We start from the raw sequence: 26,263 nt of genomic DNA on the forward strand, positions 1-26,263 counted from the left end.
AGGACAGAGGAAGCTAGGCAACCTGGAGAAAAGCTACATGGACACGGGAGCATGCAAAATTCCATACAGACCCAACCTCAGGATCAAACCAGAAACCCTGGACCTGTGAGACAGCAACGCTACCCACTACTCTACATTCAAACCACAGAAAATGACCAAGACAGGAAGAGAAAGCTGAAAGGTCCATCTCACTGTTGCCCTAAATCCAACACAATAAAACCAACCATTAAACCTAGAAAGAAATAAAAAGCAGTACTAGGATACAAGTACTCATGCATTCAGTGTTCGTTTTCTGCTCTTGTCATTCTGCAGACCTGCAAGGCCAATAAAAGTAGTGTAATTACTTCATTTACAGGTAAAGGACATGTACAATCTCAAGTGCCAAGTATACATAAAAATCACATGGAAAAATAGCAATATCTAATAGTCATTTCAGAGGACAAAACATTCAGCTGTGAAAAAGTGACAAGAAAAAGTGTGTTTTCAGTACAGTCATATAGGAGAGCCTTTAGAATAAAATTTATGTTTCTTCTCGGTGATTAAGAAACTTGTGCAAGAAAAAAAAAATATATATATTACATACACTTTCCACTGAAGCAATGTAAGAAATTTATACTCCAGGTCTTGATTTTGATTCGTTGAGTTTTTGCAACATGAATGTTAAACGGGAGAGGATGGCGATGCTTGATGTATAAAAGAAAACCACAAAACCAGAAATCTTACACTCTTTTTTACAAGCAGCTCGAAGGATTTTATATTAGCCCATTTGTCCAGCATGTTTCCTCTTAAATGGAATGAGGTCTTAATGATAATGGACAAAAACCAACAAAAGTACACAGCAAACAATCCTGGAGACTTGAGCTTGGGTTAAAGCCGATATCGTTGCCATTTTGTTGTGAAATATAGTTTTTTTTTAAGCTATTATAGAACCTTGAATTTCAGGTAAAAAAAAATAAAAATTAAAAGTGCAAACATAATGTGCAAGGTCCAGAATGTGCATTTGTTTTGCAATGTTATTCTGACGTAAACGTAATGTCATTATGTACAGAATTCTCTAAATAGGTCAACAAAATTGTTTTATATAAGAGAACGGGGATATAACGAAACCAGACAATGGACTTTCCATCCTTTAAGGGCGTTTGTACACTTTGTCTGAATATTTGAGTCTGCACTCCAGACCGGATTCTGGGCTCGTTTTCAGGCGGGGCTTGAAATCGCAGGTTTTGTGTCCACATAGAAGAATTCCTTCAGGAATTCCTGCAAACTAAGATCTGTAACGTGACAAGTCGAACCAATCACATTACTCGGCACGCGGCCCAGAGCGCAGATAGACTTCACACTTGTATAATTATCAATCCAAAAATGGTAGTACAAAAAAAAACAAACAAACAAAAAAAAAACAGTCAAGACATGCATTTCACTGTGTAGTCCACAACATGGAGAATAAGAATTAGGTCAGATTTACACATTCAAATTGGAAATGATCTCAATCACGTGTCTTTTTCTTTGTCTTGTAAACACCAAGTCTGATTCATTACAGCCACTAAGCAGCGTCTTTGAACATGGAGGATTTGAAAATCTAACTTAAAATGGTTCCTTAAATATTCATTTTATCCTTCAAGATTTGGAGGGAGGGACTATTAACGGGGACATTAATGAGGAGCATGATATGCGAGATGATGGAAGAAAAAAAAATCGGATGTGATGTGAAAGACTTGAGAACTTAACACGCTTAATCCTAAGATATGCAAGAAGGACCACATTAAAAAAACAAAAACAAAAATAAACAACAACGAGAAACATCTTGAGAAGTCTCCATGGTGCCTAAGTCTGGCTGGAGAAGATGATTTGAGCTGTTTGTCTACAATCCCAGCGTTTAAAGAGCTCCAATAGCACACTGAGGAAAGCCGTCATTCTTGGGCTTTGATTAACATTCCACTGATACGCAAACCGATATTCGTTTCCACTCGTGACCTCCAGGATAAGACCTTTAGTCGTTTAGATCTACATGCCGGTCGAGAGAAAAGGCTCCATCGTCCATGCACAAAAGAAATCCCCTTGATAGTCCACCATGTTTGTTAATAAGACTTCATGTTCATGTCACTTTTTGCTCTTCTGTATTACAAATCGAGCTGCTGGTTTCGTTGTTCAGTTGATCGTCGGTTCACTTTTACGGCCGAAGAAACTGAACAGAGCCTTGTCATGATGCTACCCTTCAGTGCAGATCCGACATTCAGCAAAAAAAAAAGAAAGAAAGAAACCAAAAACGACAGCATCGGCAAAATAAATACTGTTTATATAGTCTATATGCATTTAAAGGCAAGCTTAAAACAACACTCTATATTTGTTTTTTTGTGAGTAAACATGCAGATAATAAATACATTAACACAAATATCTTATATACATATACATATACACATATATATATATATATATATATATATATATATATATATATATATATATATATATATATATATATATATATATATATATATAATGTTCTCTGTTTGAATTCATACATTTATGCTACCATATATAACAGGAGTTATGTGCATTTAAATAACCTGACTTGTGAATTTGAGCCCTGCCCTTTAAAAGAGTGTGTGTGTGTGTGTGTGTGTGTGTGTGTGTGCGTCTTGACAGTCGCCCCCCCGAATCCTGAATTACAAACACCCTTGATAAACATAAAGGAAACATACAGCATAGATAATGATCCATATGCTTAAACGTACAGGAAATCTGGATTTAAATAATGCAATGAAACTCGTAACTAAATGATATTGTTGATATTTCGTGACTTCATGACTAGGGTGTAAACAAGGTGTAAAATGTGGTCTCTTTCTGCCATCAGGACAAAGTGCTACCAAGAAAATAAAAAAGCCCTTATCGTCAGCAAATCGATCAACATCAAATCCTAAATGGCACTGGGACTTTGAGAAAGTGCTACGGTGTTCTGACGCTAAAAATAAACTCCCTGTTCCACCCGAGGCACATTTTGGCATCAGAAACGGGATGAGGAAAAAGAAAATCATAATCGGTGTAAAATAAAAATGGTGAAATCGTTAATTACTAATTATTAGAGTAAAAAAAAAAAACGGACTGATTTGGATTGAAATTTGAACCTTGGTGGACTTTCGAGTTTCCTCAAATACACTGCACAATGAGCTGAAACGCGGTTGAATAAAAATGATTAGATTGGTCTGTGGAGCTGGAACATGCTTAATCATATGCAGAGATGGACAAGTCATAAATTCATGCTCTTCAATGTGCTGCCCAGTCTCATGTTTTGAACAGAAACCTACAGGCTAGTTATCTAGCGGATGCACAATGGCTGAATGCAGCGGTTCTTAACCTGATAGCTGGGGGGTCATGGGAAAACGTTTATTTTGAACAAGGGTACACAGAAGTTCACAGAGAAGCCAGTGGTGGATTTTTGGATATCCGTGCATGCCGGAAACCAGTTGAGGGTTGCAGAACATGTGGGTCGCATTCGCGAAAAGGTTCAAATCCTGCCTTTGCCCTGTGTGTGTGGAGTTCTCCCTTTGCTGCAGGGGTTTCCTCTGAGCTTTAATCAAGCTTCCCAGTCCAAAGACATGCATTGTGGGCTGATTGATGTCTCTAAACTGTCTGTAATGTGTGAATGTGTGTGCGATTGGGCAATGGGTTGGCAATCCCGTCCAGGGTGTAACTCTGGCAATACGGAAAATGGATGGATAGTTAGATATCTAGCTAGATAGCTATAATGAATACGCAAATTCTTGTTGAGAGGAAGAATCTGTGTCGTCCCTCAAGTGCAACATTATTGACACCTAACACTGTTTGACAGAATTAGGCAAGAATTTTGCGCTGTTGTATATTTTACTAAATAAGTCGTGGCATTTTGGCATTTCCAAACTGTCCACAGTGTGTGAACGTGTGTGCGATTGTGCCCTGCGATGGGCTGGCACAGAAAACAGTACAGAAAATGGATAGATGGTTAGCCCAGACATGCAGCCTGCTTCTCCCAGGGTTGTGATTTTTTTCTGTCCACCCCTGATATGATATATCGCAATATACAGCACACACCGTTATTACATCGTGGAGACTTGATGATATCATATAACCGTTCCATTTAAGAAAGAGGCTACTTGGCAAATCTTTTAGGGCAGTGTTTGTGCTTCTGAGATACAAGTTCTGGAGGCAGCACAGAGACAGTCGTCTTCTACGGGACTGTGATTTTTAACGTTTTTAGGGCAGCATTGTAGGCTCGGGGAAGGCAATCGAATAATGTTGTAAACTGTACTAAAGGCAATTATCGAAAAAAATTTTATATTGGGACACGCCAGCTCTTAATCCGATTAAAGATGTTTCATGAGTTGAAGAAATGTGAAGGAGTCCTTCTGGAAAATTCTGGGTAATTAAAGGGAACGGCTCAGTGCTGGTGTGCTTGCTGATGGACGTCGCATCCATGTACAAAGAAAAGTGTCTGTCTGACAGCTGTATATGTGAGGAATAATGTCTCAACGTATTTCAATGAGATTTTAATTGAGATGTCATCTGTTCTGTGTATTTTAGACAGCTTTATCTTTATCAAGGGTGAAACCATTCTGGACCTGACCGTATATACGTTAGACTAACTCTAAAGGTTTTTTTTTCTTTTTTTTTTTCTCTTTTTGCATGTCACCTACCGTAAGTCTTTGACTCTGCTACATATCCATACTCTACAAACACTACATATAAGAAGAATTGCTTTGGTTTTAAAAAATAAACATTTGAGCAGGTTTGGCATAGAGAGTTTTAGGAAAACAGAAGTTTTGGCGCGAGTGGGGGGGTGGATCGTAAGCGTGATGATCATAAGCATGCTCTTTATGGGTTGCGCATGTATAAATGCTACATCGTCTGGAAAACTTCTGGAAATTTTCTTTGTGCGTGTGTGTGTGTGTGTGTGTGTGTGTGTGTGTGTGTGTGTGTGTGTGTGTGTATGCTTCCGGATTAGCAGCCTTCCAGCTTGTGGGAGAATTAGACAAAAAGGTATGTGTGAGTTAACACTTGTCTCTTGCTATGTAACATAACAAAACAGAAAGAGACAGAATGAAGAAACAGACCGAATGAAGCCTGTGTGATGGACAATACGCTGGATCTATGCGTTTCTGCTCAGGGTGACTGAGAGTTGCATGTACAGTAAGAATGAATTGCAGGAAAAAGAGAACGGGACCATAAAGACACAGAGAGAAGATGTGGAGGAAGGGCCTTTTCTAGGTGCATGAGGGGCTGGTGGCACTCTCGAGTGAGGACTGTGAGAGGCGTCGGGTCAGCTGGCCGATGCTGGAGTCGGCAAGAGAGGAAGTGGGAAACAGCTTGTACCAGCCACCAATCATGGAGGACAAATCCAGCTCGTCCAGGAGGATCTGGGCCATTCCCATGAAGCACTTGGTGTCCATGCGGCCGTAATCGCCCCACACAATCACCTAGCGGACAGCGGGGCAAGCAATTAGTTCTGGGGTTTCACCTCCAACAACCTCTTTGATTGCGTAACTATTGTAGTACTTATGTCCTTAACTTTTACTACATCCGCTATGTGTACTGAAGTACACTGAAGTTACCTCCTGAACTCTTCTTCATATATACTATATACCTGCGATGTTATTTTCACAGATTTTCTTAGCCAGCTACTATGAGCTACTATGAGCTAACCTGACAGGATTTTAGACAGAATGTGTCATACTTATACATGTTGATAATTGTTCCTGCTAATACAAACCAGCTAACTAACATGAGCTAACCTGACAGGATTTGTAAGAGAATTTAAGTCATACTTGTACATGTTGATAATTGTTCCTGCTAATACAAACTAGCTAACTGATATGAGCTAACCTGACAGGATTTATGAGAGAATTTTAAGTAATACTTGTACATGTTGATAATTGTTCCTGCTAATACAAACTAGCTAACTAATATGAGCTAATCTGACAGGATTTCTGAGAGAACTTAAGTCATACTTATACATGTAAACAATTGTTACTGCTAAAACAAACTAGCTAACTAATGTGAGCTAACCTGACAGGATTTATGAGAGAATTTAAGTCATACTTATACATGTAAACAATTGTTACTGCTAAAACAAACTAGCTAACTAATGTGAGCTAACCTGACAGGATTTATGAGAGAATTTAAGTCATACTTATACATGTAAACAATTGTTACTGCTAAAACAAACTAGCTAACTAATGTGAGCTAACCTGACAGGATTTATGAGAGAATTTAAGTCATACTTATACATGTAAACAATTGTTACTGCTAAAACAAACTAGCTAACTAATGTGAGCTAACCTGACAGGATTTATGAGAGAATTTAAGTCATACTTATACATGTAAACAATTGTTACTGCTAAAACAAACTAGCTAACTAACATGAGCTAACCTGACAGGATTTCTGATAGAATTTAAGCCATACTTATATGTAAACAATTGTTCCTGCTAATACAAACTAGCTAACTAACATGAGCTAACCTGACAGGATTTATGAGAGAATTTAAGTCATACTTGTACATGTTAACAATTGTTCCTGCTAATACAAACTAGCTAACTAATATGAGCTAACCTGACAGGATTTATGAAAGAATTTAAGTCATACTTGTACATGTTAACAATTGTTCCTGCTAATAAAAACTAACTAACTAACATGGGCTACCATGACAGGATTGTCACATTACATTTATAATCACATTTATAAATGTAAACAATCTTCCCTGCTAATATGAGCCAGTTAGCTAACATGAGCTAACCTGACAAGATGTCTGAGATTTAAGCCAAATTTATAAATGTAAGTAATCTTCACTGCTAACTCAAGCAAGCTTGCTAACATTAGCTAATCTGATATGGCTATTGAGGTGATATACAGGTCATATTTATAAATGTTACAGCACAGAGAGAGTCTTCACTGAGGATTCCCAAGGGGCTAAAAACTGAGAAGAATGGGAAATAACATTGCTATGCTGTTAACAGCTAGCTGCTTGTGGTTCATTGTCCCACCTGTAACACTTTGCCCTGAGGGCTTTCATCAAACAGTAGTGTTTGTTGGTAGGTTGGGTCCAGGGTTTTCTTCACCACTTTGGTTTTCTTCTTGGAGAGACATGCTCCATTCTCCAGGACATAAACCTTCGCATACGTCGCTGCAGACACAAAGTTAAAATCCATTCTTAAACAGTGCCATATATTTCAAGACTTAGTTTTTTCTTAGAGTTTTAGGTGATGTGCTAGTGAGCAGATGATTGTGAATTCAAATCCCAGGAGTACATTATTGGATATGGTTGGATTGCATTCTACCTTGCATTAAATAAAAATGTCTGCCTAATGAATATAAAGGGGATGTGACTTGAACTCGGAAGATCAAATTTTTTTTTACCTGGAATGTTCCTTGAGCCTGGTTTAGGGGTTAAACCCCTGGCTTGGGTGATTTCCACCTCGATCTGACCACCGCGATCCATCACTCCGATATGTACATCGCCTACACAGATATAGGACATAATAATGCAATAGTACAAATACAGTTTAGTTGAAATAAAATATAGATAAAATAGCGTATTAATGCATGCTTTTAATGGATCACTGAGCTTTAGTACTGTTTATTATGCAATATTGCAGGTAATACATTCCCACGAAGGATTTGCTAGTAATGTAAATGAAGCTTGAATTAGATATTTCATTCACGCTGACTTTTTATACAAAAATTATATAATAATACATTTCTGGACGTCAGCTTGTATGGTTATAAGGTCAATGTAATTGTCTGTAATTTGCCCTACTGAACAGCAGATGGAGACACAGGACCTTGTATATATATCAAATCAATAGACAAGCAAACAATGACCAAAATACAAAGTATACTACTTGTGCCAAAAAAAATCTGATGAAGTAAAAGGTGTAGCTTAAAGAAACATTACACCCTAACACATATTCCTGAAGGCTTTCTTCAAGCTCATAAAAAATCCTCTCAGCTACATCCTCTCAGCTAATCTTCTCTTCTAAAGCTGTTAGAATTAAAAATGTGGTTACTGGTGTATCAGGTATTTTAAAGTTGTTTTGAAGCAGCACATTTGGTATTTCGCATTTGTAATAGGAAATCCATTCTGTGCTTGAGACTCACCCATTGGCGGTGTGGCTAATGTCTGACGCCCAACAATCTGGGCGGGGCCAAGGCCATCCAGGAAGTCGCTGAACTGGCTCTCTGGGCCCAGTCGGGTGGTAGGGAAGATGAAACTATTGGACATGAAACATTTTACGTTGTAAACACAACAAAGCAAGATACAAATACAAATACGACTTATAGAGCATGCAGTAAGAGAACGCAGACGATTTTTTAAAAATATCCGCCTCTGCACTCACGTTCCTTCTGAGCTGTTACTGTTAGTGCTTCCATCCGTTGACTCCTTACTGCCCTGCCTCGTCACACGGTTCCTCATCTCTACGGCAATGCCCGTCTCCGTGCTCCTCCTGATCGTGCTGCGTAGCTTCTTGGTTGCTCCATCTACAGAAATAAAAAAGGTATAGGTGTGGATAAAAAGTTCAACAAGCATCACAGATCGCACAATCCGTTCACAGTCAGGGCTGTATTCCTTGAGTTGACATTGAGTCAAGTGACGCTTGCTTAGTGAGGATTTAATATCAAAATTGTGTATTTCATTACTCAGATATAACTCAGGTATAACTACAGACATAAGCACTACTCAGAAGTTACGCAATAGTTACGGACTCAGGTTGGAGTGTGCCTAAAACAGAGACGTATCTCAGTTATGCACATCTCTGACCTCACTCTTAAGCGCATTTTTCATGTGTTATATAGGATTGATCCATCCAGCCGTCCATCCATCCATCCATTTTTCGTATCGCTTATCCTACACAGGGTTGCGGGGACTCAAGGTGGGGGACACCCTGGATGAGGTGCCAACCCATCGCAGGGAACAATCGCGCACACACTCACACACTACAGATGATTCAGAGATGCCAATCAGCTTACGACACATATCATTGGACTGGGGGAGGAAACCCCCAGAGCACGGGGAGAACGTAGAAACTCCACACACACACACACACACACACAGCGTGGAGACGGGAATTGAACCCCCAACCTTTCAGGTGCGAGGCAAATGTGCGAACCACTAAGCCACCTATAGGGTTCATGAAAAACACAAATTTATTTCTTCAGTCCACATTTTCTATCCCTGATTTTTTTTTTTTTTTCAGCTTAAAAGGCAAGTGCTTGTGTTACTACTCCAACCTTGAAGGTGCACAGTTACAGTTGATTACACACCCAGAAAAAATTGTCGTAAACAAGTGCCTAACTCTGACTACATGTAAATCCCCCCACATAAATATTGACGTAACTTTTGGACTTAAGTCACGACTGCTGAGTCTAATTTGTATCAGTTTGTCCAGTTTACACTCTTCGACCAGACTTAACATAAGCATTGGGGGGGAAATGTTAATTATTCAGCAGACATGTTCAGCTTGGCTCTGCCTTTTTCTCTCCGAGTCTTCAGTATACACAGAGCTGAGCAGCATAATAATAAAAAGTCTCGCACTGCTGCAGGCGTCCAAAACCAAAAATGGAAAAGCAAATCGCCTCAAAACCCATGACAAAGGACTAAGTGGTCTTATTGGAAAATAGATATGAATAATATGAACAAACATAAGTAATAGCAGAGTGAGTCATATTTGTTTTAGCAGGCATGCTGACACTGAGAGCGAACTGCACTTTCCATTAGGATCCCTCTTGGCGCAATTAGATGCTCATCTGTGTTGTGAGAGCTGGGCATAAAGCCCGCATTCCTAACTGACAACAGCACTGAGGGACTAATGGCGTTTAGCCGATCTCTTTTGGGTGGCCAACTAACATACTGCGCCACTCAAGAAGAAGTGGAGGCATGGATTAATGGATGATGAAGGAAAATGAACTACAAAAGGATGGTGTAAATATGACAATTGTGAGTCCTTTGAGGGTACGGTATTACTGAACAGCCAACATTATGCTGTATTGTGATGTGTTTTATGAGGCTATATAATGGGAATGGGAATCTGGCAACCAAACGCTTGGGGCTTACACTTCCATATAGGAGTAGAAAAGTGTTAGACTACTCAACAACAACAACAAAAAAGCACCACTGATGGCGAGCTGCATTTTTCAATAAAATCCTGGAGCAATTAGAGGAGTCGCATTCATAAACACCGACAGCACTAAGGGGCTGATGGCATTTAGCTGATCTTTGGGTGCAAAGCTTATTTACTGCTTTATAGAAATCCAGGACCCTCAATGAGGCCTCTGAAAACAACAATAAAATGTTAACCCTCAGGTTAGAGAAAAAGGAATGAAGCTTGTCATTTTACCAAGAAACGTCCTCCAGATATGCGACTCGCTCCTTGCTAATCCTTTTCTCAGAAAATTGGACACTCAATACACCGTGATGACTATAATGGTGCACTGAGAATAACATTTCACAGAAATTCCTAAAATACAGCACAGCACATCATAAAGTAGGACGAGTGTCATCAAACAGGTGTCAAACACCACTGGGAAATAAATATTTGTATGGTTATTATATAAATAAATGCAAGAGAAGAAAGTATACAGGGATCATAGCAAACCATATATTAGATATAGCATATATATTTCATCACAGTGGTAGATTTAAGAATTTATTCTAGGACGTGAAAGCGAATTCCAGGATGAGCCCTTGATCTAGGCCCCGTTATTAAAGAAATTATTATTGCAGATGTACTGCAGCTTGGCACTACTGTTAGAGAACTTCGTCAACGCTTCCTGACCAATCAGAATTGAGAATTTGACAGCACTGAGGTATAATACTAAATAAACGTAACCGTGCATTTCTGCTTCCTCGTTGTACATCATCCAATATTGTCCATGGTGAACATCTTGAACACCAAAACTGATGAACATGCATACAGGCAGTTTCAGGCAGATACAGGCAGTCTCATTCGGAGCATTTTTCATATTGATCCACCCCTGATTATTAAAGCTAGAGTGAAACCCTGCTATGGAGTACAACGGTATTGTTTCCCTCGCTTGTTGAGACGGAGCGGTAATGAGTTTACTGGGAGACTGGGAGACATTTTTGGCACACACTCTCTCAATGCCATGGAGCTGTGAGTCAGATGAGGCAGAGATCTCTGGTTTTTATATAATATAATAACTTCAGATGTGTATGGTACTAAAAATACACAAGGGGACATCAGAGAGTCACACGGGTGCTAAATCTGTCTCATTTTCCCAAATACATGTGTGCAACAGAATAAAGATTAGAAATGTAACATGTAGGATACAATTGTACCGTTTTATAATCTCAGTTCCAGTGAAGGAGGAGTGGCCTATACACCTTTCAGTCAAAGTGAAGGAGGTGTGGCCAATGTTGCTGTCAGTCTCAATGAAGGAGGTGTGGCCTATATTACTGTCAGTGTTAGTGAAGGAGGTGTGGCCTTAATGTTTCTCAGTCTTAGTGAAGCAGGTGTGGCCTATGTTGCTGTCAGTCTCAATGAAGGAGGTGTGGCCTATATTACTGTCAGTGTTAGTGAAGGAGATGTGTACTATATTTCTGTCAGTCTCAGTGAAGGAGGTGTGGCCTATCTTGCTGTTAGTGTTAGTGAAGGAGGTTTTGCCTTTGTTGCTGTCAGTCTCAGTGCAGGAGGCGTGTCCTATATACTGTCAGTGTCAGTGAAGGAGGTGTGTCCTATATACTGTCAGTGTCAATGAAGGAGGTGTGTCCTATATACTGTCAGTCTCAATGAAGGAGTTGTGTCCTATATACTGTCAGTGTCAATGAAGGAGGCGTGTCCTATATACTGTCAGTGTCAGTGAAGGAGGTGTGTCCTATATACTGTCAGTGTCAGTGAAGGAGGTGTGACCTACGTTGTTGTCAGTGTTAGTGAAAGAGGTGTGGCCTACATTGCTGTCAGTCTCATTTGTGGAGTTTGTCTCATTGTGTTTTGTTTTTAATTAAAAACTATTTTGAATACTGAATCATACTGTTTTGTGCCATATTGCACCAAATCATATCGCGATGGCTTTAAATCAAATCGTATATTATTTCTGTCTGCTTCCTTTCTACATGGAATGGTTAAACAACCATTCCATGATAAAATGATATTATTATCATTGTATCATCTCACAATAAGAGATACACACCCCGAATAATCAATCATGTTTGAGCACAGAGTATTAACTGTGGGATCACTCTTTGCAGTGGATTAAGTGTTTCAACAAATACAGTCTCAGTAGTCCTCTTTGGGATTGGGTCTGCAGTGCTCAGTGTGTGTGTGTGTGTGTGTGTGTGTGTGTGTGTGTGTGTAGATCACAAAGACAAGATGCTTATAGTGGTATAAACACAAGCTGACTGCTGCAGTACACAGGAGTGTTTAGAGACAGTGAAGGTAAGTGTGTACTCATAGAGTGTAGTGACGTCCAGATATTGATTCAATGTGTGTTTGTGGGGGTGGAGATGTTAGAACTTTTCAACAAGTTTCCACTGCAAAAAAAGAGCTCTCGTGGATAAATTAAGATGCTGCAAAGGCTATAAAATGACTCCGCCCACTAGATTAAAAGGTGGCTTAGTTGTAGCCTTGGCGAAGTCTTGCCTTCAGTTCCAAGCTGTGGATTTCTAGTTTCCCGTGTCCCAATTTGTAATATATTTTCTGGTTTTGACCCCTTCTTGAGCACATACTCCAACAACTCCACTGTCACTGCAGTAGGCATATTTTAAAGGTGCATTTTTATTGTAATTAAAATGTTATTTTAAGTGATGTTTTTTATTCATCTTTAAAAAAAAAAATCTTAGAAAATGGTGATTCCCAATATAGCAATGGATCTACTAGTGACTATTACAGAATTTTACTGATATTTTTCCAACCCTGAAATGAGCTCCACCCACCAGCTGGAACAGAGCTGCCTGCATTTTTAAAAAAGGCAAATCAAAAGTCATAAAAAAGATTGTGTTTGAAAACTGTTTTCAACGCAACTGCATTTCACCTCATGGGCAGCAGAGGGCGCTACAAAATTCCAACCAGCTCCTTTAGTGATGCTTTTCTGCAACAACAACAACAAAAAAAAATGCTGAGTAAAATGTCTTTTTTCCCACCAGCTAAACTGTCTCCTCAGATTGATATTCCACTTTCCCCTATATATCTCTGTTCCTGTCCTATCTTGCCTTAAATCCACCTGTGTTTGTTTCCATCTTTTCTATAGCTTCCTCTTCAGTCCATTTCTCCTGGGTAAATCCTGCGAGGTGCTTCAATGAAATATTAAAGGATGCAGCTCAGTTAGTGAGAGAAATGGACGGAGATGTAGAGGTGTGAATGGAGAGATAACTGTAGAGCTATAGAGCGATGGGAAGGGGAAGCAGATGGGGAGAGAGGAAATTTGTAAGAGAGGTGAGAAGAAAGAAAAGAGAGAATAATATTGGGTGTTAAAATGGCTTGTGCTGCATCTGACCTCTCTCATGCAGCTCCCCTTGCTTGTGGAGAACAGTAGACTCGAGTAGTCAGGGAGGTGAAGACTAATATTTAGCTTATTAGCGTTTTTTTTGTAGGCTTGATAATAATTCTTGGTGCATATTTACTTGGTAGGGTAATGCATGGGATAAACACACACTTTGGATAAACACACACTTCGTCCCGGAGAACTGGATAAAAAAAACTTACCTTATAGCATGAATCCAAGGCAAACCAGAATTCAGAGTTCTTCCCACTAACACACACCCATCAATATTTTAAGAAATGCTTCTACTCTAATACCTTCAGTAAAACTGGTTCCATAAAATAAACAAGCAGAGCTAACCATTTAGTGAGACAGGAATTAATTCTAAGGGTCTTTTGAAATGACATAAAAACATAAATATATGATGATATAGCAGTTCAGGCACAATCCCAGTGAAGGCAGCGGATTAAATGAAACCTGCTAGGATGCATTATTTTCCAATACAAGTTATTTCCAATAGAAGTGTTAGTTCAGACAGAAAGATGCCACACCTCCTTCATTAAAGCTAACAGACATTGAGGCAATGCCTCTTTTACTGGAACTGGCAGGAACAGTGCCTTTACTAACAGACAAAGAGACTACGCCTCCTTCACTAAGACAAAAAGGCCACGCCTCCTTCACCAAAACTAATAAACCAAAAGGCCACACCTCCGTAATTAACAGACAAAAATGCCACACTTCCTTTACTAACAGACAAAAAGGCCACACTTCCTTTACTAACAGACAAAAAGGCCACACTTCCTTTACTAACAGACAAAAAGGCAACACCTCCTTTACTAACAGACAAAAGGCCACGCCTCCTTTACTAACAGACAAAAGGCCATGCCTCCTTTACTAACAGACAAAAGGCCATGCCGCCTTTACTAACAGACAAAAAGGCCACACTTCCTTTACTAACAGACAAAAAGGCCACACTTCCTTTAATAACAGACAAAAAGGTCACACTTCCTTTAATAACAGACAAAAAGGCCACACTTCCTTTACTAACAGACAAAAAGGCAACACCTCCTTTACTAACAGACAAAAGGCCACGCCTCCTTTACTAACAGACAAAAGGCCACACTTCCTTTACTAACAGACAAAAAGGCCACACTTCCTTTACTAACAGACAAAAAGGCCACGCCTCCTTTAATAACAGACAAAAAGGTCACACTTCCTTTAATAACAGACAAAAAGGTCACACTTCCTTTACTAACAGACAAAAAGGCCACACTTCCTTTACTAACAGACAAAAAGGCAACACCTCCTTTACTAACAGACAAAAGGCCACGCCTCCTTTACTAACAGACAAAAGGCCACGCCTCCTTTACTAACAGACAAAAAGGCCACACTTCCTTTACTAACAGACAAAAAGGCCACGCCTCCTTTAATAACAGACAAAAAGGCCACACTTCCTTTACTAACAGACAAAAAGGCCACACTTCCTTTAATAACAGACAAAAAGGCCACACTTCCTTTACTAACAGACAAAAAGGCAACACCTCCTTTACTAACAGACAAAAAGGCAACACCTCCTTTACTAACAGACAAAAAGGCCACGCCTCCTTTACTAACAGACAAAAAGGCAACACCTCCTTTACTAACAGACAAAAAGGCCACGCCTCCTTTACTAACAGACAAAAGGCCACACTTCCTTTACTAACAGACAAAAAGGCCACACTTCCTTTACTAACAGACTAAAAGGTCACACTTCCTTTACTAACAGACAAAAAGGTCACACTTCCTTTACTAACAGACAAAAGGCCACACTTCCTTTACTAACAGACAAAAAGGCTATGCCTTCTTTACTAACAGACAAAAAGGCCACACCTCCTTTACTAACAGACAAAAAGGCCATGCCTCCTTTACTCACAGACCATGTCCCCTTCACTGAAACTAATAAACAAAGAAGCCACACCTCCTTCACTACGACTAAAAGATAACAAAGCCACACCTCCTTCAGTAAGACTAACAAACAAAGACACCAAGCCTGCTATACTACAGCTAATTTTTTTTAAAAAGACACCATGTCTTTGGCACGCAGAGGCCCCACCTCCTTCACTGTAGCTATCAGACAAATAGGCCACACCCCCTTCATTAAGACTGACAAAGAGACTGTGTCTCCTTCATAACTTTATAATAATTAACCATGACATTAAACATAAAATTCAGCAGTTTTACCTCTGTTTTCACTCCTCAGTGCTCGAGTGCCTGGTAATGATCACAAACTTGGCTTCACCATCCACTGAAAACACTGGTGGCTGTGTTATACTAAACCAGTGTGTGTGTTTGTGTGTTTGTCATGAGAGCAAAGTCATGGCCATCTCTCTGTCTGGTCTCTGTGGCAACAGCCTCATCCCCGAGACAGATAGCACAGGGAACAGACATTTTAGATTATCCAGAGCTAAAAATACAGCATCAGCCCCAAGAAAACCAAATGAGTCAATGCTAGATATTCTGGTTAGATTTGCTCCTGGGTGATCTGTGCACAGCTTCTGACTTTAAAACTACTTTAAAAGTTGAGAATATCAAGCCATAATATAATACCGTCTCGGGTCAAAGTGACTCGCATCATCTCTGTAAGAGAAATCTGACTTTTAACGGTGATTTTCATGCTCCTTATAGAAACTGAGTCGCAGAGCTTCGTGCTGTTTTTAATATCATTAAGTACTATTCAGATGGGATGAGATTTGTAACGTTGCTGGAAGATGTTATTTATTAATTATGTCTCATTCACACAGGATAGTTAATCTCTTTATGAAAGACACGGGTGAGAGTGCCATCATACCAAAAAAAAAGTAAGTAATATAAAACATTCTCTATCAGTGTCACATTTATGAGTCACGCTCTAACACAAATACATCTTTAATGCAAGCTCTTTTATTTAAATGTTACTATATGTGCTGGCTGTAGGGATTTTGTCAGCACAAGTTGTGTTTGATCAAAAGTAGGTCACATAACCATAATATTTCTGTAGGCTGTACCTATGCTCATCGCCAGAAGCACCGCTCCATTCCTTCTCTAAGAATAACAGACAAAATGCCCACCCCTCCTTCACTAAGACTAACAAAGAAATCACAGGTTCTACAATAAGACTAACAAAGAGGCCACACCTCCTTCACTAAGACTAACGAAGAGGCCACACCTCCTTCACTAAGACTAACAAAGAGGCCACACCTCCTTCACTAAGACTAACAAAGAAATCACAGGTTCTTCAATAAGACTAACGAAGAGGCCACACCTCCTTCACTAAGACTAACAAAGAAATCACAGGTTCTTCACTAAGACTAACAAAGAGGCCACACCTCCTTCACTAAGACTAACGAAGAGGCCACACCTCCTTCACTAAGACTAACGAAGAGGCCACACCTCCTTCACTAAGACTAACAAAGAGGCCACACCTCCTTCACTAAGACTAACGAAGAGGCCACACCTCCTTCACTAAGACTAACGAAGAGGCCACACCTCCTTCACTAAGACTAACAAAGAGGCCACACCTCTTTTGTAAGACTAACTTTACTAACTTTAACTCCTTTACTAAGTTATAGAAGGTACTGTAATATACTGTGCAATCTTTGCAGTAAAAATGACTGACATGATGGATTTGCGCAGAAAATTTGGAAAATTTCCCCCGAACAGAATTGAAAATTCATCACTCTGCTGCATCACTCCCAAACACGTCCTCATACTCTCTTCATCTGTACTGCACTAACATGAAGGAGCATGACTGATCTGCGTGTGTGTGTGTGTGTGTGTGTGTGTGTGTGTGTGTGTTTCAGCCTCAGCCCGAAGTGAAGGACTCATTTCAGCAGGATAAAGTCTGAACACACACCGCCCAGCCCTCCACATCAGATGCACCGAGATAAGGAAAGGCAGTGAGTGAGGGAGAGAGAGAGGAGGGGAAGAGGAACACAGAGACCCCGAAACGAACAGAGAAGTGCGCAGTGTCTATTTATAAACCTGTAGTCAGGAATATCTCCACTGTGGGGGAGCGAGGGAGGAACAACACACACACACACACACACACACACACACACACACACACACACACACACTGCAGCCACACAGTTGTTTATCTATCTATCTATCTATCTATCTATCTGTCTGTCTGTCTGTCTGTCTTTGTGACTATTATTCTGTCTGTTTGTCTATCTGTCTTTCTTTCTACGTCTGTCTGTCTGTCTGTCTGTCTGTCTTTCTATGTCTGTCTGCCTGTCTGTCTTTCTCTGTCTGTCTGTCTGTTTGTCTTTCTTTCTATGTCTGTCTGTCTGTCTTTCTCTGTCTGTCTGTTTGTCTTTCTGTCTATGTCTGTCTGTCTGTCTTTCTCTGTCTGTCTGTTTGTCTTTCTGTCTATGTCTGTCTGTCTGTCTTTCTCTGTCTGTCTGTTTGTCTTTCTGTCTATGTCTGTCTGTCTTTGTGTATGTCTTTTTCAGATTCTTTGTTTGTCTGTCTTCCTCTGTCTGTCTGTCTCTTTGTCTGTCTATGTCAGTCTGTCTGTCAGTCCGTCTGTCTTTCTATGTCTGTCTGTCTTTCTGTGTGTGTGTGTCTGTCTTTATTTATTTCCTTTTCTCTGTCAGTCGGTCTCTGGTTTTCTGTCTGTCTAAAAATATTTTTTTTAACTAAACCAGAAGTGTCGCAATTATTGGCAACCCTGTAATTAGTACTTTGTGCAGCCTCTGCGTGTCATCATGACAGCACAGAGACTGGAGAACACCGAGCGAGGAATCTGAGACATTTCTCAACATGGAATTGCTGCAGATCCTCCAGATTCAGCTCACACTACAGGTTCTCGGCAGCGTTTAGGCCCACAGACCTGGGGATTTAGGATGATAATAATGTATTCAACCACTTTAAAGGTACAGTGTAATGGTAGCAGGGATCGTTTATTTCATACGGGTTCTCAATTAATGAAAGGAAATTGACTTTCGTAGTCAAACTGAATCAACACAGGAAGCCTCACTCACTTCAGAAGCTCTGCAGCGGATCTGTAACGCAGGTCTGCTTTTTGCTTGTCCCTCATGGACTGTTAGACATACGGTAGATTATCAGTCAAAATTCCCGAGCTGCATCGGATTCTGCTTATCGAGCTGGGGTGTAGAACAAATCCGAAATGGAGAGATGAAGTGTCTCTTTATTAAACACTGTGAAACATTAAATGCTGCTTCATCGAATACTGAATTATACACAGATCATTACCGGGAAAATAATTCGCCTCACACCTCCAGGGTCGGGGGTTCGATTCCCACCGTGGCCCTGTGTGTGCGGAGTTTGCATGTTCTCCCCGTGCTGCGGGGGTTTCCTCCGGGTACTCCGGTTTCCTCCCCCAGTCCAAAGACATGCACGGTAGGCTGATTGGCGTGTCTAAAGTGTCCGTAGTGTATGAATGGGTGTGTGAGTGTGTATGTGATTGTGCCCTGCGATGGATTGGCACCCTGTCCAGGGTGTACCCCGCCTTGTGCCCCATGCTCCCTGGGATAGGCTCCAGGATCGCCCCGTGACCCTGAAAAGGAGTAAGCGGTATAGAAGATGGATGGATGGATATTTTTCTGTAAACATTTTTATAGATTTGTCTCAACATTGGGGCTGCTCGAATATTTATTTAATATAACAATCACTGACTACGAGCATAATTAACAATATTATCACAGTGTTATATTAAAGAAGACAAAATGACCAAATATGATGTTCTGAATATTGTATTTTCTGCAGCAGTTGCGCTGTAAATAAACGAAAATGAAACAACATCCTTGCCTTAATAGCAGTGCCAGACCTGGCAGGTAAGGATGTTTCAAATAATCCCTCAATTTTTCACTCTTTTTTTGGGGGGGGGGGATTTTCCCTCCATTTTCTTCCTCATTTCACACGATAACTACAAATCGTGAGGGCTGAGACGTGCGTAACACACTTGGAGGAAAGTGCTATCGTCCCTCTTCTGGATACACGAGCTCACAGACGTCTACGATTGGATACCATCACTGTGATTGACGGAGGAGAGAGAGTGTGGCGTTTCTCCGAACATTCTTCTGTTGCGCCACTTGGGAGCCAAGTTTTTTCCTTTTTACTTTCTTTCTTTTTTTTAAAATATGGTCTGCTGATTTTTCACGCTAGTCCAAGTGTCCCAGTGTTCCTATATTCATGTCAAACAAGTCTGTCATGGATATCCTGGAGGGATATCCAGACTACAGTTCCCAGCAGCCACTGCACCATACCATCATGTCATGTGACCACCTGCACTTGAACTTCATTATTGTTAACGAGCACTTATGGGTATTTATAGCCACAGTAGGCACTACACCGCTTGTCTTATGCTTGTCTTTTCATAGGGTTCATGGTCATCTTTGCTTTAGTGGTCTGCCACGTGTTTGTAGCTTCTTTTGTGTTTGATTTCCTTGTTATCAAACTCTTTATCTGCACTTGCATCCATCTCCGCCTCCAAAACCGTGATTAGAACACAAGACCTCTGCCTCAACGAAGAGTGCGTTTACGGTGACGGCGTGCGTAACTAGGCAACAACGTTCTCTCCGTTCTCTTGACGTGTTGGTGTGTCCCAGTACTTATGCACTCTTTCGCTACACACTCAAACGTATGCATTTTTTCCTCACAAAAAGAGTGCATACGTTTAGTGCGTAGTATAAGTAGGAGAATGGGTTAGACAGTTCAATCTCCTGAGGAATTCTGGGTAAAAACACTTGGGGGAAGGTAACAGAACTGCACTGTAACCCCTGTAAAGTGTTCCAGTGTTTGAAATGAAGCATCGTTATAACCACGGCGCTTTTAACCTAACAAATCCGATTGGTCGGAAGGTGTTCCTATATCAGGAGCCTGGACGTGTCATTCCTAAATAAATTAATAAATAAATAAATAAATGACTAAATAAAAAAGTTTTAACATTAGCGAATTGGTGCGGTATAAGAGGAATAAAAATTCAGGACATGTTGTTAATGGAAAATGATCAACTTCAGGTTAGTATCAGTCACTGATTATTTTCCTTTTACAGAATGCTGCGTCGCATTTTATTCCAGACGTCTTGCACCAGGGCCGTGTTTATTACCGCCGTCCGCAATCGAGGCCGCTACCTTCTGTCCACCCACACCGATTCTCTCCTTCACCCTCTAATCCCTCTCTCTCTCTCTCTTTCCCCACACCCGTTTCCATGACAATGCTCTCTGCATTGCACCACAATTCCCAACGGCCAGGCTTTTCCTCCAACTCTCCTTCATCATCATCATCATCATCCTCACCATCTTCATCATCATCTCCCATCTCTCCCTCCTCCTCTCCTTCGTTCCTTCTTCCTGCCTTTTTCTTTACATTTTAACTCACCTGCACTTGTTTTTGGTTTTTTCTGTTTTTCTTTCTTTATCCATCCGTTCAACTTGTTTGCTCTTTGGACAATGACGCTTTACATAAGCTTTAAAGACACCTTTAATGTCTGTCTGTCTGTCTGTCTATCCGTCTGCTTATCTATCTGTCTGTCTGCCTGCCTTTCTCTGTCTGTCGGTCTATCTGTCTGCCTGTCTTTCTCGGTCTGTCGGTCTATCTGTCTGCCTGTCTTTCTCGGTCTGTCTGCCTGTCTTTCTCGGTCTGCCTCTCTTTCTCTGTCTGTCTGTCTATCTGTCTGCCTGCCTTTCTCTGTCTGTCTGTCTGTCTGTCTATCTTTCTGTTTGTCTTTCTTTCTATGTCTGTCTGTCAGTCTGTCTGTCTTTCTGTGTGTGTCTGTCTGTCTGTCTGTCTATCTTTCTGTTTGTCTTTCTTTCTATGTCTGTCTGTCAGTCTGTCTGTCTTTCTGTGTGTGTCTGTCTGTCTGTCTGTCTATCTTTCTGTTTGTCTTTCTTTCTATGTCTGTCTGTCAGTCTGTCTGTCTTTCTGTGTCTGTCTGTCTGTCTGTCTGCCTGTCTGTCTCTGTCTTTCTTTCTTTCCTTTTCTCTGTCAGTCGGTCTCTGGTTTTCTGTCTGTCTAAAAATATTTTTGAACTAAATCAGAAGTGTCACAATTATTGGCACCCCTGTGCTTAGTACTTTGTGCAGCCCCTGTGTGTCATCATGTCAGCACTTTTCATAAGCTTTACAGACACCTTCAATTAGACGTCGCTGGTAATCAAAAATTTCACCCATACAATATTTTGTCGTTTTATTGACATTATTTCTGAAAGTTCACTTTTGCTAACTCTGTGTTTCTCGTCTTTTCTCGATTATTTCTTCAAAACTGAAACGTCCTGAACGTCATTTTTTAATATATATATATATTCTTAATGCTTCTTCTAAATGCTTTATTTCTGTGTGTTTATACTGTATACATTTAAAAAAAAAAAAAGGTTTCTTTGTTAAAACTTATTAAACTTTGTTAAAACATTACCCCAATATCCTACTTAATTCCTATTTCAAGTAATGAATTTTTTTTCATAATTAATATTTGTTTGTTTGTTTGTTTACTTGATTGATTAGTTAGTTAGTTAGTTAGTTACGTGTTTATTAAGTTAGTTATTTACTTCATTAATTCGTTTAAAATTGCATTATAGAATCCACTATAAAAATGCTTGCTTTGTTTACAATACAAACGAAAACATTACCCCAATCTCTTAATAGATCTGCATTGAAATCAGAAGAAAAAAAAAAGTATTCATATGTATTTGTTTGTTTGCTTGTTAGTTACTTATTTAGTTAGTAAAGTAGTAGTAGTTAAATACCCGTCCCCTCGCCAATATAATTTAAATAATCTGTTAGGACGTTAGGACGCAATCCATGGAGGCCCCATCTCGCAACTTACAGGATTTAAAGGATCCACTGCTAACGTCTTGGTGCCAGATACCACAGCACACCTTCAGAGGTCTTGTAGAGTCCATGCCTCGATGAGTCAGAGCTGTTCTGGCAGCACAAGATGGACCTATACAATATTAGGCAGGTGGTTTTAATGTTATGGCTGATCGGTACATATTGGTAAACAGTGCGTTAACTAGCACATGGGTGTGCTGCAGAATCTATCAGTGCTGACAGGTGAGTGAAGAGCGCTGGTTCACTGAGACGCTCAAATTGAGAGGATGGTGTGTGATTGCAGTCGCGTGTGTGTGTTTTGTTTTTTTAAATTATACGACATTACACAATTATGCAATAGCGGAGAGCATAGATGTGCTGTAGTGTTGAGTACACCTCTCTGACATTTACAGAGTATTAATTAAAGCTCTTCCTCTGTGAGTGTGTGATGGGTAATGTCATCGCTGGAGGAGGAGGAGGAGGAGGAGGAGGGTGTGTACGCTGCAGGTCTGTCCGCTGCTGCAGAAAAACCGCAATGTACTCTGTGTGTGTGTGTGTTTGTGTTGGTCACATGTTTGGGTACGTATAAAAGATATAAAACCTTTCGGGTTATAAGTGCTGTTATAAGAAAATGATCAATATCGGGGTGATATAAATAAATAAGTGTGCTTAACACCATTCTGCATCACACCAGCCCATCGATTATTATATTCCATAACGGCATAATCCCAAAGTGCTTTCCTCCTCTTACACCACAGTAATTCACTAATTAAAGAACAAGTTGATTATTTTCCTATAACAGCACATCCCAGAGTGTTGATTCCTTACATAAATATGTCAAATTAGCTCATTATACACCACCTGTCCATTTCTTCATTCATTTCAATTTCAATTTGCCCAGTTGCTTAATCCAGCCAAGGTGCTCTGAGACGAATTGGATAATAAAAAAACAACTGCAATATAAAGTTCCTAAAATGAAAAACGTCATTCTTAAAAGCCTGTGAGATTTTATGAAAAAGTAAATGTTATGCTCCACATACTAAATGTGATCAAACGTCCTCCAGATTATACAGGTATTTTAAAAGATGTATGTATGTATTAATATAAAGATGCCTGTGTGTGTGTGTGTGTGTGTGTGTGTGTGTCTATATGCCCTGAAGTGATGCAAAGATCACGGTGTGTTAGAGGTGCAGTATTTCTGTCTGCCTGGTTATATAAGGCTCCAAGAGATTTGTTCTTTTCGGCTCAAAATAAAGCTTCAAGACCGAGGTGGGGAGAAGGAAAAGGGGGGCAAGACCTACAAATGAGAAAATAGAGCTAAGGAGAGAGAAGAGCGAGGAAGGAATAAGGGTAATTGAGCTGAGGAAGAAATAAAAAAAAAACAACAAAAAAAAAACAAATTCACTGTTCACACTGAATATTTTCTAACTGCAGTTTTAAATCAATTCAATTATTTTGACGCATATGATGTACAATAGATACGCCTACAGAATATAGATGCTGCGTAGAATGTGTATTAGCAACCAGAGGTATAAAAGATTAGTATGACTGATCGTGTGGGAAAAAGTGTGTGTGTATGAGAGAGAGAGAGAGAGATTGAGAGATTATATTACATACGTATAATACACTAAATTACGATGGACTCATACAGATGTTGATTATTATTATGATTATTACTATAACAGTCCAGCTGGACTCTCATCTGCTGTAATATTTATGAATGATATAGCAGGTAATAAATCAGTCTAAAAATAATGTTTAAGACTGTTTTGAAGACTGGGAATGAGGCCTTCACTGAGACTGACAGGCACAGATACCACACCTCCTTCATAACTTATTTCTGAACTGAGAGGTACAAGTCTCTTTCACTTCTTCACTGGGACTGATTGGCAATGAGGCCACACCTCCTTCACTGTTTCAGTCTGGGACTTCACTGTGACTGACAGATACAGAGGCCATGCCTCCTTCACTGTGACTGACAGATACAGAGGCCATGCCTCCTTCACTGTGACTGACAGATACAGAGGCCACACCCCCTTCTCTGTGACTGACAGATACAGAGGCCACGCCTCCTTCACTGTGACTGACAGATACAGAGGCCATGCCTCCTTCACTGTGACTGACAGATACAGAGGCCACACCTCCTTCACTGTGACTGACAGATACAGAGGCCACACCTCCTTCACTGTGACTGACAGATACAGAGGCCACACCTCCTTCACTGTGACTGACAGATACAGAGGCCACACCTCCTTCACTGTGACTGACAGATACAGAGGCCACACCTCCTTCACTGTGACTGACAGATACAGAGGCCACACCTCCTTCACTGTGACGGACAGATACAGAGGCCACACCTCCTTCACTGTGACGGACAGATACAGAGGCCACACCTCCTTCACTGTGACTGACAGATACAGAGGCCACACCTCCTTCACTGTGACTGACAGATACAGAGGCCACACCTCCTTCACTGTGACGGACAGATACAGAGGCCACACCTCCTTCACTGTGACGGACAGATACAGAGGCCACACCTCCTTCACTGTGACTGATAGATACAGAGGCCACACCTCCTTCACTGTGACTAGTTCATGATCAGACAGCAGCACTGTTCTCAGCTCCACTCCGCTCTGTGGCTTATTCAGTGTAATATAGATGAGCGTTTAATGCTGACTTTCTCTCAGCTCTCCTCATTGGCTAAAGGCACAGCACCAACTTTGCTCCCTGCATAGCAACAGTAACCATGCGCTGTCTTATGGAAACCATAGAACGAGATTTCAGCCACAAACACACCCATGTCGGATTAAATTTAATAGTAATATCTAGTCTTCCAGTAGAAGGACTTAACTTTGACTTGGAGTCAGGGGGGTCATAAGTGTGTGTGAGTGTGTGTGTGTGTGCGCGCGTGCGTGTGTGTGTGTGTGTGTGTGTGTGTGTGTGTGTGTGTGTTAGTGGGTATATACTTCAGTCCTGCAGTGCTCTGATTTATACGGTCCAACCTTTCATCTTCAAAGATAACAAACCAGAGGTGGTATGGCATTAAAGCTGAGCTCTAACAGCCATATAGAGAGCACACACTGAGCCGGAGCTCTTTCATGTGCACACACTCGGAGTGTTTATCAAAGCCAGCATAATATAGACGTGAAACTGTTCACAGGACAGCTAACACAGTTTCCATTACCCGGTATCCGTTTTGGTTCAAATATTAGCAGTAAACGATGAGATGGATTTGATCTGACTCGGTAAAAAGCTACCATGGCGATTATAACATGCCTTTTCTTTTCATGTTAAAGTTATAAAGGGACCTTTTGCTTATTAATAGAAACGGGGAATGTAAGAGTACATGACTACGAACCTTTTAATGCATTAAAAACACTCACATTAATGACGTAAATTTGTGTATTCATTTATACGGAATGATCTCATATTCGGTAGTTTCACCTCATGCTTGCGTTGTTTTATCATAAGTGACTGGTGGGGATTTTTCTGTCTCTGGAAAACTAGAAAAGAGACTGCACGCGGAACGATTTGAGAGATTTCTTTCTCCCTCTTTTTTTTTTGTTGTATTGATCCAGCCTGTTTGCAGCTTCTCCTCTCCTTTATTGCGTGCTCTGTACTGTATTATCTGTATTATGTGAAAAGGTGGCGTCCAGAGAGTCTGTAATGTGCTACTGCGCTGGACTGAGGCACGTCACGTTCGCTTCTGATACACTTTTAACGTCTGATACGCTTTTAAGTTGAAGCCAAGTACAAGGATAATGTGTTAAGTAAGGAATAAAACACCTGGGGGTGTGCCGATTTAGGAAAATAATCAATAACAGGTAGGTGGGATTAAGCGGAGTTAAAGGCTCCGTCCCGAACGTAATTATTTTCCCCATAAAAGCACATCCAGAAACGTTTTATTCCTGTAATACCACAGCAAGTTACCAATGCTTTAAACAAAACTTTGCGGAATATCCGTGAAACAAGTTCATTGTTGCTATGGTGTATGTTATAGCAGCTCTAA

At 40.4% G+C, this 26,263-nt stretch overlaps 1 protein-coding gene across 2 annotated transcripts in view; it reads right to left on the reverse strand.

Moving 5' to 3' along the window:
- Positions 1-5,211: 5,211 nt before the first annotated feature.
- The window catches only part of rims3 (regulating synaptic membrane exocytosis 3), a 61,576-nt gene continuing 40,524 nt past the window's right edge, over positions 5,212-26,263 (reverse strand). For both annotated transcript variants that reach the window (XM_053637957.1, XM_053637958.1), the window contains 5 exons: positions 8,368-8,509; positions 8,129-8,241; positions 7,388-7,489; positions 7,015-7,154; positions 5,212-5,450 (listed from right to left, as the gene is read on the reverse strand). In XM_053637957.1, coding sequence (XP_053493932.1) covers positions 5,238-5,450; positions 7,015-7,154; positions 7,388-7,489; positions 8,129-8,241; positions 8,368-8,509 — 710 coding nt within the window. In that variant the 3' untranslated portion in view covers positions 5,212-5,237. The remainder of the gene's footprint in view (positions 5,451-7,014; positions 7,155-7,387; positions 7,490-8,128; positions 8,242-8,367; positions 8,510-26,263) is intronic.

This window comes from Ictalurus furcatus, chromosome 12 (genome assembly GCF_023375685.1).
Source record: "Ictalurus furcatus strain D&B chromosome 12, Billie_1.0, whole genome shotgun sequence".
Lineage (NCBI taxonomy): Eukaryota > Metazoa > Chordata > Actinopteri > Siluriformes > Ictaluridae > Ictalurus > Ictalurus furcatus.